This window comes from Anarhichas minor, unplaced genomic scaffold (genome assembly GCF_050575085.1).
Source record: "Anarhichas minor isolate MPS153535 unplaced genomic scaffold, ASM5057508v1 ptg000042l, whole genome shotgun sequence".
In the NCBI taxonomy this organism is placed as follows: domain Eukaryota; kingdom Metazoa; phylum Chordata; class Actinopteri; order Perciformes; family Anarhichadidae; genus Anarhichas; species Anarhichas minor.
In genome coordinates this window covers 6,010,295-6,029,342 of record NW_027466488.1, presented here as the reverse complement: position 1 = coordinate 6,029,342, position 19,048 = coordinate 6,010,295, and the positions used below count along the sequence as shown (strand labels likewise).

General features: G+C 39.4%; 2 protein-coding genes across 3 annotated transcripts; both read right to left on the bottom strand.

Annotated features, from left to right (window-relative positions):
* Window positions 1–342: 342 nt before the first annotated feature.
* On the bottom strand, window positions 343–9,013 carry vps26a (VPS26, retromer complex component A). Of its 2 annotated transcripts, none has more exons than XM_076109941.1 (9): window positions 8,883–9,013; window positions 7,345–7,494; window positions 5,623–5,698; window positions 4,985–5,141; window positions 4,202–4,366; window positions 3,981–4,087; window positions 3,677–3,778; window positions 3,374–3,483; window positions 343–3,209 (listed from the first exon to the last, which is right to left on the bottom strand). In XM_076109941.1, the coding sequence occupies exons 1-9, from the start codon at window positions 8,883–8,885 to the stop codon at window positions 3,096–3,098; spliced, it is 984 nt and encodes a 327-aa protein (XP_075966056.1). In that variant the 5' UTR covers window positions 8,886–9,013; the 3' UTR covers window positions 343–3,095. The 2 variants fall into 2 exon arrangements, with proteins under 2 accessions (XP_075966056.1, XP_075966055.1); XM_076109940.1 differs by lacking the exon at window positions 8,883–9,013 and adding an exon at window positions 8,142–8,208.
* Window positions 9,014–9,930: 917 nt separating this feature from the next.
* On the bottom strand, window positions 9,931–15,301 carry srgn (serglycin). The gene is made up of 4 exons (XM_076109942.1): window positions 15,133–15,301; window positions 13,221–13,362; window positions 10,904–11,127; window positions 9,931–10,797 (listed from the first exon to the last, which is right to left on the bottom strand). The coding sequence occupies exons 1-4, from the start codon at window positions 15,185–15,187 to the stop codon at window positions 10,691–10,693; spliced, it is 528 nt and encodes a 175-aa protein (XP_075966057.1). The 5' UTR covers window positions 15,188–15,301; the 3' UTR covers window positions 9,931–10,690.
* Window positions 15,302–19,048: the final 3,747 nt, after the last annotated feature.

The following is a 19,048-nucleotide window of genomic DNA, read 5'->3' as shown; positions in this document are numbered from 1 at the left end:
GCCCCCACACAGAACATTGCTTATCAAAGTTGTGACTACTACGTACTATGTGCAATGTTCCCTCAGCTGTATTTGAATGCCTAAAATATTTACAATGAGTCAAGAAATGAAAGTCTCTCTGAAACCTCTCATATACTTTCCCCAGGTGGTAATCAATTGAAAAAGCTGTAAACGGACAAATTACTTGAAAAACTTCATTGAAGGCTGTGAGTATCTTCCACACAGACTTCTTGTTGGATGAATTAAATATTTGCACAAACCATGAGATGTACTCATTTACAAAAAAAAGAAATGAACTCTTATGACTTTTTTTTTTAAAGAAAGAGTGTTGTTGAAAAGATATTCTGTATAAATTTGCTTTATTCACGATTCATTTTGGCTATATATTTGGGTTTGGTGTATATACACACACACTCACACACACACACACATATTGATGGCATGATTAGACATTGTGTAAAGAGTAACATGCAGTAGATAAGACGGGCAGAGACTTTCGGCCTTTAAGTGTTTCTTCATTACCCTGGAAGGTATTTAAAGTACACCAAATAAACCCAACCTGTACAGTGTTTGGAAAGAAAGACAGCGTTACCTGCAAATTAATTACACTGCTCCCAAACTAAATAAAAGCATATTGCAAAGGAACGAATACATCTGAACTGTAGACGTGAGGCTTTTGAAATGAAACATATAATATGACAGCATGACTTGTACATGAAAGAGACAAAAAGCAACCAAATATTGTACTTCTTAGCCAGTCCAATAAAAACAAGTCGTGATGTATAAATGTCAGTATAATTTCAAATAGTCACAGGAGATCTCTGAGGCAAAGCTGTCCTTGAGTGATGTTTAGTTTCAGCTTCCATGAAACAAAGTTCAGCATCGAAGGGGGAAGTGCAAGACTGGCCACAGATCAGAGCTTACGGGCAAATTCAACCAACACACAAGACCACTAACGTCACCAAACTGTGTGCGTCTTTAAAGCAGGACCTAAACAGCCGGTCTGAGCGTCACAGTGGAATATTGTTGGAGTCTGCAGTATATCGTTACAGCATCCCTTCCAGCACTAACAATAGCAGACGTGAGCCATTTATTTAACAATAGTATTCTACTTATACCACACCAACAGGCCCAAAAATGCTGCAACCTGAAAACAGAAAAAGAAAGTGAAACTGAATGTGAATCTAGTCTGCTGAGGATTGAAAACAAAAGGAGAAAGCGCTTCTCATGTGGCGGTGACGAACATACATTTTCAGGTGCAAGAAGCCGGAAAACTTCCTTAACTTTCAACCTTTTTTGAAGCTTTGAATTTAAGATAAAGAAGAAAATCTATTTCCTACATCAACTGATGTGAGAGTCAACTGAGGGAACTTAAGGGTTCAGTTAACCCGAATAAACACATTTTATATAATAAAAAAAAAAAAAGCATATCTTATATTTAGCTAGAAATATTTTGTGTCCAAGTATTCTAATCTCTCTCTACAATTAAATGGACATCAAAGAAATTAAATTTGTGGTGCACAAGGCACTGAAATCTAACTCCAAGTTAATCCAGATAATTCACATATCCAGATGGGAAAATAATAATGCTTTTTGTGATTTGGGTGAACCTACCCATAACATAATTTCGGGAAAACAAACAATGGTTTCTATACTTCAAGATTAGTCATAAATACACAGCACTGTAAAGATCAAACAAAAGGCCTTGAGCAGATCAGAACCAGACAGAGCTAGAAAAATGCATCAAATATTCATCTTAACATCAGACTTAACTGTGGTATTGAGCTCAAGAATCTTGAACAAGCGGTGGATTTGAACGTATGATGCTTTCAGAGCTACGACGAGTAATTTCGATGGTCGATGAATTGTCTCTCCAGTTCGAGCGTCTCCAGTGAGCACTATCTGTTTTTCTCTCTGTTATTTAATTGCAAATTGAAACATTTGAACTGTTGGTCAGACAAAAAGACGACATTTGTAGAAGCCACCTCAAGCGCTGCGATTACTGTGATGGACACATTCCACGTTTTATCTGACATTTTACAGACCGATTTATGGATTCTGCAATAAATCATTAATTGCAGCTTTAAATGATTTATATTTAGTTAAATGATTTTATGAAATAAATGTCACTGAAAAGATAAAAGATAGTGTCCATCATGAATCAAACTCGAATGGAATGAAATGTGGACGGAAACTGAAAATATGGAAGAGTGGAAAATGTTTTCATTTTCACAAAACAGCCACTTTTGAAGATGAAATATAAGATTACATGTATGTTAAGATGGACATTTGTTGCACTAAACAGACATCTGCATGGAAGAAGCAGCCTGTGGGCGGCTACAACATACTTAACTGTGAAACTCTTGATTTCCCGGCTAGATGAACGAGAACACAGCGGCATCATCGCAGCTTAAGCTCCAGTATTGTGAATAAACACAGAGTGCGTGTTGACTTATAGCTTAGCCTCTGGTGTCCTTCATTCAGGCTGATCCCCACATGTCTTGATTACTTTAAATCACTGGCTATCCCATCCAGACTTTTGACATTTTGTAACGGGGGTGAGGATGCCAGAGGAAGTGCAGTCCAACTATGCAAACAAAAGAAGCTCCTGTTGCAGAAGAAAGGGATAAATGGTGTGGTTGTCGTCTGTAGCCTTCTCCTCTTTTCCGTCTTTGCTCCTGTTTTTTTATGCTTTCAGCAAACTGAGACTGTATGGCTTCACTCGTGTGTGTGTGTGCTTGCGTGTGTTTTCAGCCTGAGACCTCAAGATCAAACAGGCTGCCTCTCTGTTCCTACCTTGGGTTGGTTTGATTTGCACTCTTAGCTTGACATTTAGCTTTTAGCCTTCTCGGATCGTATGCTTGTGCGTCTGTATGCGAGTGTGTTTCAGTCCTGGGGGAGAGAGTGGAGGTGGGTCGGGCCGCTCACATCTGAAGCTGTGGAGTAGTGATGGGCATGTCTGACTGTATGTTATGTGTATTCATGTGTACATTTCTCAGTCCAGGGAGATAATGGGGCAGCCCTCACACCTCTGGCTGTTCAGCAGTGAAGAGTTGGTGTGTTTCTGTGTGTATTTTCAGTTCATAGCATCGCAATCACATCTCTGGCTGCTCTGCAGTAACCGGCTGGGTTCGGGGCTCAGGCGACTCGTAACGCTGGAAGTTCATTTTCCTTATCTTCTCTGGAGCTTTTCTCCACAAAACAATCTCCTAAACACAGAGGCAGAAGAATGTATGCACAAAGAAACTTGTATTACTTATAATAATCCCAAAAAAAAAAAAAGAAATCGAGTGGCACCGTTTACATTCAGTGATTGTCACTGACATATTTCATCTCATTGATGTAGAATACTATTGATGTGCAGGTGTTTTACCTGCTGTTTAAAGTATCTCCTGTCCTCTTCATCGACCAGCACCAGATTAAGGAAGTAGCGTACAGAGAACTTCTTGTTGACATCCCTCATGGTGGGTGTCAGGTCATATCCTGTAAGGACACAGAAGATATGATACAGATTGAGCGACAGTGTAAGTACAAATATGCTATTCAAAGGATTTTAGAAGAGGGAAACTGACACCCTGATGATATGATACGACTTACAGTTGACTGTCTCTTATATCTTTGTAACTGAAAGAGAAGACGAAGGAGGAAAAAGAAGAAGAAATGGAAAACAACATACCTGCCAGGAACAGTCTGATGGGAATGGATTCTCCTTTAACTGGAGCTCCATCCATGATTTCATACTTTGCAACCGTCTCTGTCTCTGTGGTAGTACTGGGACCTAAAACAAAATATACATGAAGTTAAGTGATAGAATATGGAAAGTGGAGCAGAGCTGACAGACGTTTCTGTTCTTGTTGGGTCCTAAGTAAACCAACGACAGCATTTCACAAGTAGAGAAACCCCAGAGGTGATGAACTACAACGTCAGCACAGAGTCATGCTGCTGTCCATGCGCATGTGCATGCTTCCCTGGACTCTTACCTATGCCTGTTATCTCCTTCTTGATGAGCTGGAGCTCCATGTGTTGGATCTTGATCCTGACCAGCAGGAAGTAGATCTTCCCAACAATCACGTCCTTGAGGTGGTATCTAACAAAGAGACGCATCAAGAGAAGCTGCTCAAACTGACACGGGTCTCATTTGGTTTTGTGGTTTGCTGAGGAGGCAATAAAGTTTTCACCAGGGAAGCGACATTGGTCTTACTTGGATTTATTGTATTCAAACTCAATGTGCAGACAGTCTTCTATGCCGACCTCCATCTTGATCGAGTTGTTGACGTCTGGGTAGGTGGCTAACTGGTGGACAATCAGCTCATATTCCTTCACTAAGTCAGACAGACGGCGAACTATTGTCACTCTGAGGAAATACCTGTGGGAAGAACACACAGATAAACACAAGCTTTGAGAGTCTGGCAGAAACAACGCTCAACATGTCGTCATCCAAGGAGAATTGCCCGCTGTATCAATCTGTGACAACCATATAAAAATAGCAGGAGAAAAAAAAAAAAAAACATGTTTGCACATACCTAAACCAAACATTATCTTTATACTAGTCTGTGCAATTTATTAATATTTCATGTACTGTTGTCAGCGTTGGGCTGTTTGAGAGAGATATTATTAACAATATAGGGCAGCAACTAAAAATTATTATTAATTAGTTAACTCAATTTTGATTGACTGATTGATCATGAAAGATTTCAGAAGTTATAATCACATATTACAGTGTTGATTGCAGCACTACTGATACCAATATCAGCAATGTATGCATTGATCCCTGTGGAGGACCTCTCTACACTGGTGCAACAGCACAACATGAACCAGAGAAAAGCTCTGCTGCAGACTGTCTGTCGCCATAATATTGAACATGCATACTAGATGCTAAAGTTCCCGGCCCATCATCAACATCACATGGGTGTCATAAATGCATTCCATGTAATTAATATGATAAGAAGAAGCTGCCTGATGTCAAACTGTGTAATAAACATACCGTAGCCGGACATTTGCTCCAGTATAGGACTCATAGGGCTTCTCCACCTGCATGAACTCAAAGTCGTAGCTCCTGTTCTGGGTGAGTTCTCCAGGTAGAGCCAACTCTTTCACCAAGTCCACAAATTCATGAGTGTTGCTCTTATCAGAGAACAGCTCTGAAACACAGCAGAGGGGATGTAGAGTGATGCCGTATATTTAAAAAAAACACACTACAGAAAGTGTTATACATTAGTTTACTTTAGATTCCCTCCTCTTAAAACACAATGTCCTCCTCCTCCTCCTCCTCCTCCTCCTCCTCCTCCTCCTCCTCCTCCTCCTACTCCTACTCCTACTCCTACTCCTACTCCTACTCCTACTCCTACTCCTCCTACTCCTACTCCTACTCCTACTCCTACTCTTGGAGTTGGAGGAGGGTTCAGCTCCACTATGTCAGGCTGCACATGACGACCACATGCTCTGCTAAACCTTTTAGCCACATGAGAACTGATCCTACAGTTGACAAGTACTTTTTCTGGCTATAAAGCAATGCATTCAATTATCATTTCAACATTGCATGCCGCTAGTTGCATAAGGCAATTTAGAAGTGTTAAATACAATCATTAAAATCTCCATACACTGTACTTTAATCACGCTCACCTATCTGTCCAACAAACTCAATGCGGATGCCCTGATGCTCCAGTCGCTTCCCTCCCTGCTTCACATTTAGATTCACCTGGGGAAACATTGTCGAGCAGATCAAATAACATATGAATCAAAAAGTACAATAACAGTTTGACACATTACATATTTAGCAATATATTTGCTTCTTACAGAGAAAAACTAGGACAGCCACTCTTTATAGACCACCCAATATCTCTGAGATGAGCTATCCCTTGATGTTACAGATATATTGGATGCTACTATATTGGTTAACAAAGCTGATAAATCCGCTGATTAGGGTTGTCACAATACCAAAATTATGACTTCGATACGATACCTGCCATAAGTATCACGATACCCGATAGTTACGATACGATACCAGAATTCGATACAATACCACAAATACGATACGGGTATATTTATCTACAATAGTAATAAATAAAACATCTGTATGGTTCCCTTTTTTACCAGCTTGTTCCTGCCCAGCTTTTTGAACACTTAACAAATGGCATTAATATTAATGTTTAACCTCTTCGCATCTTTTGAGCCTCTCTCATATTTCCGCTGGCTTTCAAACACAGCTGGAAGGGAACTCTGTCTCTGTGTTGCTGCTGACTCTGCTGCCATCTGTCTGACTGTCTGTGGGAGTGGGTGGATAAACGATGCTTAATTTACTTGCATAGTGAGTTTGATATTTTCACTTCATATTTTATCTTAATTCATGGAATAATTATTTTTTCCTGAACTAAAAATAAAAATAATTAGCTCAAGATCCACCCTCAGGCTCCACCAGCATGTCGCCATTTTGCATCAATTGTGTTTCATTTAGTACACTTTTGTGTGCATTGTGACCTCATGATCATACAGGCTTGCCGTCAAACTAGGCTGAGGCTACTTGTGTTAGCTGTCTATGGGTGAGCTTAGGGGTGTTCATGTTTATAATCACATTTGCTTACCTGTCGTTCTTTGAACTCTTTGAAAAGTTCGGGGTGTCTGTCTGAAAGGTGCTTTGCCATGTTAGACGTGTTGCCTCCCTTGGTCTGTGTGGCTTTGAAACAAGTTTCGCAGACGGGTCTCTGTATGTCAGTGGGGACCGTATACGGACCACCATTTCCGTTTTTGGTTTCGTTTTTCCGTTTTTGGTTTGAAACGAAAAACGAGAATACCATGGTATTTCCGTATTGTCGTTTTTTCGACTGAACGGTAAAAACGTAGACGGACCTTGATGCATGTCTCCCCTGCCATCACTCGCTGTGAGTGAGCGCTGGGCAGCCCCGCCCCCTTGCAGTCAATGCCTGCAGGCAGCATGACAGGGAGCGGAACAGAGAGTGCGCTCTGATCGCGCTATTTTAATAAAGTATCGATACTAAAAATATGCAAAATCGTATCGTTTTTAACGTACGGGTACCGCGGTACCTTTTTAGTATCGATACACCGTGCAACATTACCGCTGATACATTTGTGGCGCCTAAACATAGATGCTTCACTTCATTCTGAGGTCAGAGCAAATCTTTCACACACATCAAAGGAACCATAATTTCCCACTGGGCTCAGTTAAAGAGGGGATCCCAGAATAGACTGTGGTATAGTGGAGAGGTCCATTATCTGCCTACTGAGGACTGTTAACTAATAAATGAAAGCTAACATGAATCATGCTTCGTGTAGGAACGCCTTACTGAACCTCATGGAGCTCTGAATGCCACTGTATAAATAGTTTACCTTGCCAGACACAGACTCTCCGTCGTAGAACAGGTAGTGTTTCTCCACTTTCCCGTCTTCTGTCTTCAACTCGGCTGTCTTTCTGTTCTCTGCATCATTCAGCAGTACGTCTATCTCACATACGGGCCCAAACAAACCTCCTAGGAAACTCTGAAAACACAATGAACGGCATAGAAAACTGTATTATTACACACACAAACAAACAGTTTAAGAAAGGCAAGAGTAACTAACTGGTGATTGTCAGAGTATGTTGACTACGACTTTATTCAGATCAAATAAGGAGGTATCGTGGACAGAAGATTCTTGCTATATTAACCTGAAAAGCATTAACTGTACAATTTTAAGCAGAACTACTGTTAACATCTTTCTTTTCAATCTTCAAGGTCCGTCGTTCAGAGCAGATTCAGAGCAAAGACAAAATCTATGATCACCATGATGTGCGGTTATTGTGATCCAAGAGACTGAAATACGTCACAATTTTCAGTCTCACAATATAGATGATCGTGTCAGGACTGAGGATCCTGTATGAACTAGAATGCATCCTAGTTCATACAGGATATTGTAGGTTATTAACATACATCTCTATGGACTCTGATATTTGCAATAATCACAAACACACCACCACTAAGTTAACATCTGCAGGTATGTGCATGCGAGTGGGACTAACAATCAGTCTTAAGTTGTCTCTATGTAAGCCACTCCCCATCTGTTATTGCCACACTAACTCAATCACTTATCACTTGGTTGCACAGACACATTATTTTCCTCTGAGCTGGCAAATAGTCACAAAAACATGCTTCAGCATGCAGCAAATCTGGAGGAATCAGCCCAATCATCAAGATGTCAGGAGAAACCGGTCACTGTCTGGACACAAGAGTGGTGCTTTTAATCCACTGTATCCCCTAAAAGGATGCATAGATCACATAGAAAATGCATAGAAGAAACTCTTAAATATATGAGCTACACAAGAGCAAACAACATGGTAAACACAGCAACAGTGCAGCAAAGTCGGTGGGTGTCGACTTGCAATTGTCCTAAACTAATTGAATTAATAAGCGACCAGCACTTCTCCAACTAGCATTTGCTTTAAACATTAAAACATTAACGTAATTTCAGAGCTGTTGCTGCAATACAACACGCATATGTCACACGGTACGATTTCACATTACATCCCACTAACCAACCAGCAGCGTTAGCTAACATTAACATGTCTCTCAGCCCGCTGGCAGCTTTACTCACCAAACATAAATGAGCTCAAAACATATTTGAATCACTAACCAACACTTTTAGTTGCTGTCCTCATTAACCAAAGCTGTTGGGCCGCCAGCTAACTAGCCAAAACCTCAATGAGAAAGAGAAGACGGCCTCGTACTGATGCTAATTCGACCAACCCAGCTAGCTTTCCTGTCCGTTTCAATACCAAAGAGTTGCTGTCAAGGACAATTGGGGGTCTGTGTAAATGCTGGTATTTTTTATAATTTAATAACCTAGTTCATTTCAGTGTGGTCCGAACAGCTGACGCTTGTTTTTACACTCACCATCTCGGCCGTCTGACAGTCCGATAGTTGAAGCTAACAGCTAGCCTCGCTCTGTGCAGCCAGTCCAACTGAAGCAGGAGGGAGTATCAAGGCTGGCCGTCATGTGACCCGTCATGTGTGCTTGGAGTGGGGTGGGGGGGGGGGGGTATAGTAATACATCACATTATATTATTATTAAGAAAAGTAAGTGAGTTTGTAATTATCCAGAAACAACTCCAGGATTCATATTGGGAGAAGACATCACATTACCTCATGACTTTGTTCATGTCATTACTTCATAATCATAATGTTGTGCCCCTTGTTTAATTCTAGTCTAGATCTACAGGTTACATTTAGTCACTTTAATCAGAGCCTGACCGACCTGGAGGCCAACGCTGATATCAATATTGTTTATGTTTTTCTAACATAAACACATAACCTAAACGTTTTTGACAGGGGTACCTTCAATTTGATCATAAAAACATTGCGACCAAAATATGTACTGAGTGGGACATTTATTTTACATTAGAAAATGAAGCTTGTCGGTGCTCTCTGGTGGACAAAATAGTCACTAATACAATATTGGAGTGGCTCACATTGTTTGGTCATGCTGTTTAAAATACCTCTCATACTTTGAAATGGCTTTCCACTAATTATCCTTTCAGTGCTTTCATTTTGTTGTTCAATCTGGAAAATTGTTTTAAATTAGGAACTTAGACAATACCTATTGTTGTTCAGTTGTATTGACTTTATGCTGCTTTTGTCCTAAAAGTTTAATGTCTATTCTCATGTTCATCTTTTTTACCTATAATGCTTTTTATAGTTATTTAAGATTTGTAATGCATCACATACATATTCTCCTTATAAATAAGTCTATCTATAAAATAAATCAATTTTGTATAAATATGTATTATATTTTTTAGGATATATCACATATATAAAACATCAAAAGATAATTTCTCATTACTCTTCTGTTGACCCCACAAACTACCCAACTGACTGTGGAGTTAGTTTATTAAACAGCAGATATCAGGACAGTTTTGATAAAGTCTAGTGAAAACACAATTGATACTGTTGTTATAAACCCTTTATTTTATTTCAAATACAAATTAGCCAACACACAGCATGTTGAAATGCATGCATGTGCACAACACGTATTTTGAATATGTTTCAGCTCACAGCGGTTAAGATTGCGTGAATTCGTTCCTGAGGGGTTTGGGTTTGCAAGATTCTCTTGTTCAACTTTGCAAACCAGAAGTTCCCAGAAGATGTTGCATGACCCTCCTGGGTAAGTGTAAATTGTCACAACATTTGAGAAAATGGGATCAAATTACATAAATACATCTTTTTGTGTGTTTTAAAGGAACACATGCCTCATAGCTCCAAAAAATGGTTGGAACCACAGCTGCACAGCGTGAGCAATGCACGGACAAAGGCGTCATCTTATTGCACCGGTATTAGAATTATTTCAAATTTTATAGTAAAAAGCACATCGCAACTTACACATCGTTTCCACAACAAAGCGCAAATTTAGGTCACAGCCAACTTATTCTAAATGAAAGTGTGTAAATGTCTCATTTATGCAGACCATTCTTAACTTTGGCAGATACGTTTTCATTGTTTACACTTTTTATTTTGCCCCTGAAGACCCACCAATAGCACTGAGAATATAAAATATATATTAGGCCTTTGTCAATCTCTGAGCAACTATGTTTTTACACCACCAGGTGGTGATGCAGTATTAGGTTTACTATTTGAATAGACAATGTGGAAATAAAAACAGATGCTAGCCTTGTGAATGTTTCTTAGAGTGGGTGGGTGCACACAGTCTACAGCTGCAGAAGGTGGTCTTCTCTCAGCTCCTGCTCTGCTGGTTTTGCCTCAGCAACCAGAGACCTGCTTGGGAACAACCGCCACATGCCCCTCATGTCTCCAACTACAAGCAGAAAAACAAGGACAGATCAGACTACATGGAGCAGAAGAAGGAGATCATTGAAAACTATTGAATCCTTGCAACTCAAGCTCTTTTCCCAAAAAGTTACCTTTGTATTGCTCCCCATCTTTCTCTGCCCAGGACTCTCCGGAGCCTGTCTCACCCAAGGCCCAGTCTGCCATGTATGTATCAGCAGAGCCTTCATGACCTCCAGAACCGTCCTCAGTCTCTCCAAGGGACTCCCCCTCTTCACTCGTCATCTCCTCCTCATCCATCTCTAACTCCATTTCCTCCTTCCTTGGTGAATGCTCATACTCCTCGGGCTCGGCCTCTCTAGAAACACAATGTCAGATATTGAAAAATGTTAATGGAGTTCAGCAGGTTGTAGCTGTCTGTTTTTAGCAGTCTGTCCAACTTTATCATATCAGTAAATATTATGTTATGTTCATGTAAACTCATCATCAATGACATTTTTACTGCATATCAAACAACAACAAAGAAACACAACTTCACAAACTAAACATTAGACACTCCATAAGCTTTAAAGATCCACAGCAGACATGTTTTAAGACATATAAAAACACTTAATATATACAAAAAAATTCTGTGATGAAGTTTTTCAAGAAAAAAAAAAAATCAATAAACTACTTAAAAACTATTGAAGAGGTATTTACTCACTCATTCTCATTTTACACCAATTTATACGCTTGCAAATGCGCACATATAATTCTGCACAGTGACAACAACCAAACACATGTGTGAGTGAAGGAGAGCTTTTTCATGTTGAAGTCATTACTTCAAAAAAGGATTAAGGCATATTTAATGTTTTGGTTTACTTTCAAGCAATTGGAGCAGGTAGGCGTTATAACAGCAGCTAATGCATACCAGGTGCCTACACAGGGTTTTCACTTATTTTGCCTGATTAGACTTCTTCTGTAGACTGTGTGGGGGCGTGTACAGACAGGGCTTGATTGACATCTGTCTGACCCTGATATTAGCTTCCATGATGTTTGGTGTGCCTTTCTTTGCCGCCGTCGCACTAGTGCTTGCTCATGAGAAATGTTGTGTCTCTGCAAATTAAAGAGTACGGCTCCATAAGAAAAGCGTCAATAATGTACTTGTCTTGACTAACTTTGACAAATAGAAGTCAAATTAGGTACTTTTCACACATCGGTATCAGACTAGTGTGGCACATATATAGAGACAAAACAATAGACCAGAAACAGCAGCCCACCAGGCGTCACAGCCCACTTCCTCTCAACACTTCCCTCTGACTTCCTGTTCAAGCTGTAAAAGGGAGGGCTGCTGCTGAGGTCCTGGTGCAAGCTGATGTGGGAGGCTAGATAAGACTCAGACTAACGACACAAAAAATCCTGAAGAATAATCTTCATTTTCAAAGCTATCCCATTATTATTCACCCTGTATCCTTTCCGCTGGCTACCTTCTGTCGTCTACACTCCTTGCCCTTTTTTTACTCTTATATCTCTGATCCTAAATTGATTATAGAATTGTTGATAGAAGCATAACAATCAAGTCAGTCTCAGTTGGACTTTTAACCAATTATATTGATTAGATCAGGTAATCATATGAAAGTATATCTAGCATACAGAGACAGCAGGTAGCTGATTAAATCTAAAGCACACTGTGTGATTTCAACAACTTTGTAGCTGGACTGCAGCTGAATAAAATAGAATTTGCAGTTTTACTTTTTGAAAAGTTTCCCTTTTCAAAACATTTGGTCATTAACTGATCGATGTCAGAGGAACCCTAAAAGAGGAAACTGAGGGCTGAGACCAAGACTGAGATACAAACTTCCTCAGCAGTCCCACGCATTAAAACACACACACAGACACACACATAAAACAGCATAACACACAATAAGTTTGTATTTATACTAGTTTTTGGCATATTTCACCTCTAATTAAACTAAAACATTTTTCTATTGTACACTTTTTCACGACATGTGTGTATACCACACATAAATATATCCTTTAAATAATGATCTGTATAAAATTATCTTTCTATTCTATTTCTCCCTTTAATTCCGGAGTATGAGGAAGTGTCCATCGATGCTTTAAATCATGTATATTCCTACATCTGTACTTCATGACAATTTTAAATTGACTATTAACTCTTGAGGTTTTTCTGACTGCAGATCTAACCTCCATGCCCCTCTTTATCCCTCCATGTTGTCTTTTATTTTGGCTTTTCTTGGCTGACTACCTCACACTTATATATTCTCAAACACACACAAAAGACATGCATACCCACAGAGGTTGTGTTGTTGGAGTTTTGTTAACCTAGGTAACAGATCCAATGCAGCATCAGAGTTTCAATACTTAAAGTCTGCATTTACATGACACCAGTATGCTATATTATCACAGTGATGGTTGTTTTGTTTTTCCAGACAATACATGAATACTTACAGATACTGTGCAGTTGAAGCAGGCAGTTTGGCTGGTAGTTCTGGACTCCATGCCATTTTAGGACTTTGTTGGGTCACACAGTTGGCCTGGTCGCCCTCTGGGTTGCATTTCACAAACTTATACACAGCGGTTGTAGGTGCCCCTAAAGAGAGAGTTTTAATTATCAATTTGTGTTTTTTTATGCAACATTTTATGCAACAATTCACTTCAGTCAAAGTGATCTTTTTGAGTAACATCTGGTTGCTCATCTCGATCAGTCCAGTGTGACAATCAGGCTTTAGTTCCATGTTTGAAGTGTTTCAGGAGATTACAACATTATTCGACAACAGAGTGAAGTGACGGTTGGCCTAACGGGCTTCAGCGTGGTTTATTTTCTTCAGTAATGTGTAAGAATAGGAAGTATCAGCATCACGGCTTCTTTTCTCAACACTTTGTAGCAAGTTGATCGTGAAGATTATCTGATGCTAAAAGCATTAACTGTTATTTTCCACCAATATCATCAGTAAAGAAATCAGCCAACAGCAATCAAGTGTTTCATTGCTGATCATCTGATCAGAATCTTGACTGTTTGATGACTGATGTTGAGCAATCATTTGTGGGACAAGTACTCTGCAAAAATCTATATTTCCTGTTTTTGCGCACTGTTGTGCATCATACCGATACTACTGCCAAAGGTAATCTATGACCACCATCCATCATTGATATCTCACAGTTGTATCAATGTCATTGTCATCGGAAATGTGGCTGTTGTTGCCCTCCCGTCAGTGTATGATGACGGGCGCACTAAAGAACCGCAGCAGACACCTTGAATACAGTTTAAACAAATGTTTTATTGAGGGTGCATCCGTTTTAACTTTAACACACATTACAATATAAAATGAGTTAGTCAAAAATCCATTTATCTCACGCTGTTTTTAGATGGGTGTGTGACAAGTAGTTTGAAACTTGTGACAGTAAAATGGACAGTAAGAGCGTCACTAAAAAGGCAACAGTAGGCCAATAAACTGATGATAATCTGTCATGTTTAACCCTAATTCTACTGACTAAATTGAATATTTAGGCCTTTAGTAATTGGCAAAAATCCAATAATTACAAGAAGCTGAAACAACAGGTATTTTTCTTTTAAAATATATATTGTAAGATTAAACCCTAACATCTCATTAGTGGTTTACACAATATATCTAAAACACATGTCCCCAGAGTGGCCAAATACTTTGGATATTGAGGGTTAATAAATACTTAAGTAGAGTCTATGGCACTACTTTATTTAAAATAATTGAGTAAAATCAGCTATAATTCAGCATCAAGGGATTTTTATTTTTCATTTATAGGGTTTCCCATGAGGTTCCCTTCCTCTATATCAAAAACGATACTACATGGGTCATGGAAATGAGAATCCAAAAAGTCCCTGAACACCTACACAGTGTTCAACAAGACAGAAACTTCACTCGGAAACTGAAACTTCTTTGTTCTTTCCGATTGAAAATGAACTCGATCACGCAGGAACTCCCACATTTTTTCCCCCCACAAAACTCAAAATGTTGACATTTGTTCCTCATCGTCTCATGTCATGGTTTGAAACAAACAGTTTGGAGTCTTTGGAGTTGTGTTTTCTGCCGATGCCATCAGCTCAGCAGTGAGGACAGAGAAACCTGACGTTGACATATGAGTCATGGTTACTTACGGTAACTCCGTTATGCTGAGTGAGTCAAATTAGTGGAACTGTTCCCAATTGTACTTGTCAATCAAGTCGTCAACTCTAGTGAGGGTATTGCGGGAAAAGCACTTAAGGTGTCAGGATGTCGACGTGCGTACACTACAACCTGTCCACATAAAGTCCACATGAAGTACTGCGACCTGTACCTCCGTCACAAGAGTCCCAAAGTAGTTTACAATAACATTCTCGACTTACCCTCTCCGTTATGAAAGGCGAGGCAGGAGACAACGAAGAACAGAACCAGTTTCATCTTCAGCTTTGTCGTCCCTTAACAATAACACCAAGGAAATATACAGGCGTTCCTTCCCAAATTGAAGCTTCTTGTGCTCGTGGTGACGATTAAGTGTGAACTGTACACTCAGAAAGACGAACTCCCCCTAAAAGAGCTCAGCCCTTCGAGTGCGTCATGGTTTCCTGAAGTCTTCTTCTTGTGCAGAATAAGAGGCTGAACATCCTCAGTGGAAACTTTTGCATTAGCAGCCTCAAATATCAGATATCAGGTCGGAGTTTGCGTAACTGCACACTTCGGAAATACCAAAAGATTAAATCTGTGTAAATGATAATAAAGATCGAGAGGAAGCGACAATTTGTCTTAATTGACTGCAGACTCGTTTTGTAGGGAGATAAGAAAACGAAAATGTCTGCTTTTTTTAATGAATGCAATGCAATTCAATTTAATGTATTCTTTTATAGCTCTTTTCAATTCATGCAAAAAGCAATTTTATGTTCTCTTCTCTTGTGTGTGTGCGTGTGTGTGTGTGTGTGTGTGTGTGTGTGTGTGTGTGTGTGTGTGTGTGTGTGTGTGAGAGAGAGGGGGGGGGGGGGGTCTACTTTTCAACCAGCTTACATTTGCTTTCTTTTGGTTTCACAAGTCCAAACTGAAAAAGTAGAGAAATACAATCATGCAACAGCAATAAACTGCCTCAAGAACCGCATCGACTTCTGTGGGTAACACAAGGAAAATGAATGATTATGTGGGAATGTACTAAAATCTGGAGTCCCTGCAGACTCAAGCCGCTTTCAGGGTTAAAACAGACGCAGCAACGGACCAATCTCCTGTGGTACGTGTAGCACGTTACCACTGCAGTGTCCTCCATAGCGCATTTATGCAGTTCTGGAGTTAATTACATTTTTGTGCTAAAAATTTTGTACTTTTTACTCAGCTACTGTTCACGCATTTGCCAGCTAGATATATTAGTTTTTTTGCAACAAAATATTTTGCATATACGCTCAGCTTATAAAATATGATGTATTTTGTATATTAAACTGCACAAATAGTGTATAAATCAGTTAAATTAGCTCCTTCTCGACCACATTAAAATGCTGCTTACTCTTGAAATGCTATGTATTCCAATAATGTACAGATGATAAACACAACCCTCTGAACCGGGCCATATGTGTCATGATGAGTAGTTACATGTTTATACTTTAAGTGCATGTTTCTGTAAATACTTCTGTACTTTTACTCAAGTGAAACGTTCAATGTAGGACTTACCTGTAATGTAGTATTTAAATACAGTGGCATTGCCACTTTTACTTTGGGAGAAGATCAACATGTTTCCTCCACCACTCTCATGTGTTGTGTTCATCTGTGCGTCTCTCTTCCTGTGACATTAGACTGTGCTGGTAAACACAAGTTGAGACATTTCAAGTGTGGAGCACCTGGTATGTCCCGTTGCCTCAGGCAGATGCACCGTATTTATCAGATCAACTCAATGAGGATTCAGAAGTTACACTCAGGATGCGGCTGGTTGGAGCTGGAAAGAGGACGTCATGAAAAAAGAGCTTTAACTCATGTTGCAAGCATGTGATGCAATGCGCATGTGATTTTCAGGACGTGTCGATGATGGTTAGATATTAGGATATGAAGAATTTAGTGTGTTGTCAGAGTTTCACAGGTGACACCAGGGAATGAAACCTTGGGTCAGGACATTCCGAAATCCACTTTTGGGATGGTACTAATGAGCAGCTATTTCTCTACTTGCAGATTAACAAAACAAAGCCCAATATTTGTAATGCAGAAGGAGATGGGAAGGAGATCAATATTTTAAAACACAGACTTTGATTGAATCGGTGCACTCTGACATTCATCAGAGTAGGATTTTTTCTTACTCCCCTTTTTTCATCTATCAGAAAAAGAAAATACCTCAAAGTGAGCACAAGAAAAGCTCTGCAAGGTTGGGCTTTCTTTTAGTTGGTCAAGTAAAACCAAGGTATTGAAAATAGTAAGTATTCTCAATTAGCTTGTGACCTGTTTAGTATATTGTATATACCGTGGGTTGTGGTGTGCAGTTGTATATCATGAAGAGAGTTATGTGATCACAATGAAAATGGATAGACAAAAAAGGGACAGTTATTTTAGTACTTTAAAGTGGTAAAGAGTAACTTGAACATCTCTTGAACTTCAGTATTTCTTTAAATGACCCTGTCAGTGGCATCATCATCATTAGAAAACAAATCCACTTCGTATACAGTGATAGCCTACATATATTATGTATTATGTATTTTCTGTATCTGCTTCATCCAACCCTTCATCGAAAATATCACTTTGATATTGACTGAAATTTTAGAAGCTGGACAATAATATCATATTGAAATTTCCAATTTATTTAACACAATGTCACACTCATCTTCATGAGTGTGACACTTTAGACATTTTGTCTAAACTACATTTAAATGTAAAACAAAGTTCAAGGTTGAAGCAGTTTGGCTGCATAACATGCATTTGTATTGATGCACTTGCTGAAGGCTTTGCAGGATTAAGTCCATGAACACTTAAATTCGGAGTAATTATTAATGGATGTTGATTTCATCAGTTATTTGATGAACGATGGGAGGAACTGAGATGATAAATGTCCCATTAGCAGTTTAATCTCACATGACGCCATCTCACTGATCCTCTGCATGCATGCACACACACACACACACACACACACACACACACACACACACACACACACACACACACACACACACACACACACACACTCACTCACACACACAGGTCAAGAGGTCAGACTAAACCAAAAGACGGCCATCCAAACATCATAAACCACAGTTTATGGTACAAACTGTTGTATGCAGCAGTGGTGATTGTTTGTGTTTGTGTGTGTGTGTGTGTGTGTGTGTGTGTGTGTGTGTGTGTGGAGGCGTGGCTGGGCAGGCTAGTGTGTCATTTTCTGAAGGAAAATGATAGCAACTGATGTTACCACTTCCTGCATCATCGTACCAATGTGTCAGCTGAAACAAACAGTTCTCTCTCTCTATATGGGTATTATTTTCTTCATGTCTGACACAGACAATAAAAATGCATGATGAGGAATAAGGAGGAGGAAGAAGAGGAGGAGGAAGATTCAAGTCTGTTGTCTGAGTTTATGGCAGTAGAGAAAGCACTTTTTTCCCCCACATATATGCAAACACAACAGGGTCATTTCTCAAGACTGCAGCAGACCCAAGTGACAATGACAACACAAGACTTGTCTGGACTCTACAGAGACCATTGTGAGTGTATTTCACAGGTCACATTAGAGGTTCGTGGGGAAAGAAAAAAGCTCTACAAATGGCAGCAAGCCAACCGCTTTGCAACTTTTGTGTTTAGTGGGAACTATGAAGGGAATATATGTTAGCATATTCATATACTGGAGGATTATTTTCAATTTATCATTATTATAAACTTGATCTAACAAGGTAACCTCCCAGAGAGCCTACGCATAACCACACAAACTGCAGGTAGTTTGATTCTTCTGCACATCTGCAGTTATTCTCGGCTATTGATAAAAATGAATCTTACAAAAAACTTTTTGTATCAGTTTCCATAGACTTAGATATGCCAATATCAATATGAATGTATCGTGTATGTACTGTGAATCTGTATGTGTATTCTGTGTATGGGTGAAGTTTCCAGTAAGCTCGCTTTCTTTGCCAAGACAGCTTAGCCTACCGGAAAATAATTCACAGCACATTAGTTTCAAGTGTCTTGTGCTGAACAGGTATGTAATACACGTTTTGACAAGCATTGAGAAAGGTTATTGGGATCATAGATGAAAGCAGGAATTGCAGGTTCTGATGCGCTGACAATTTGTCTTTTGTTGCCACAATGTTTTTTTAACAA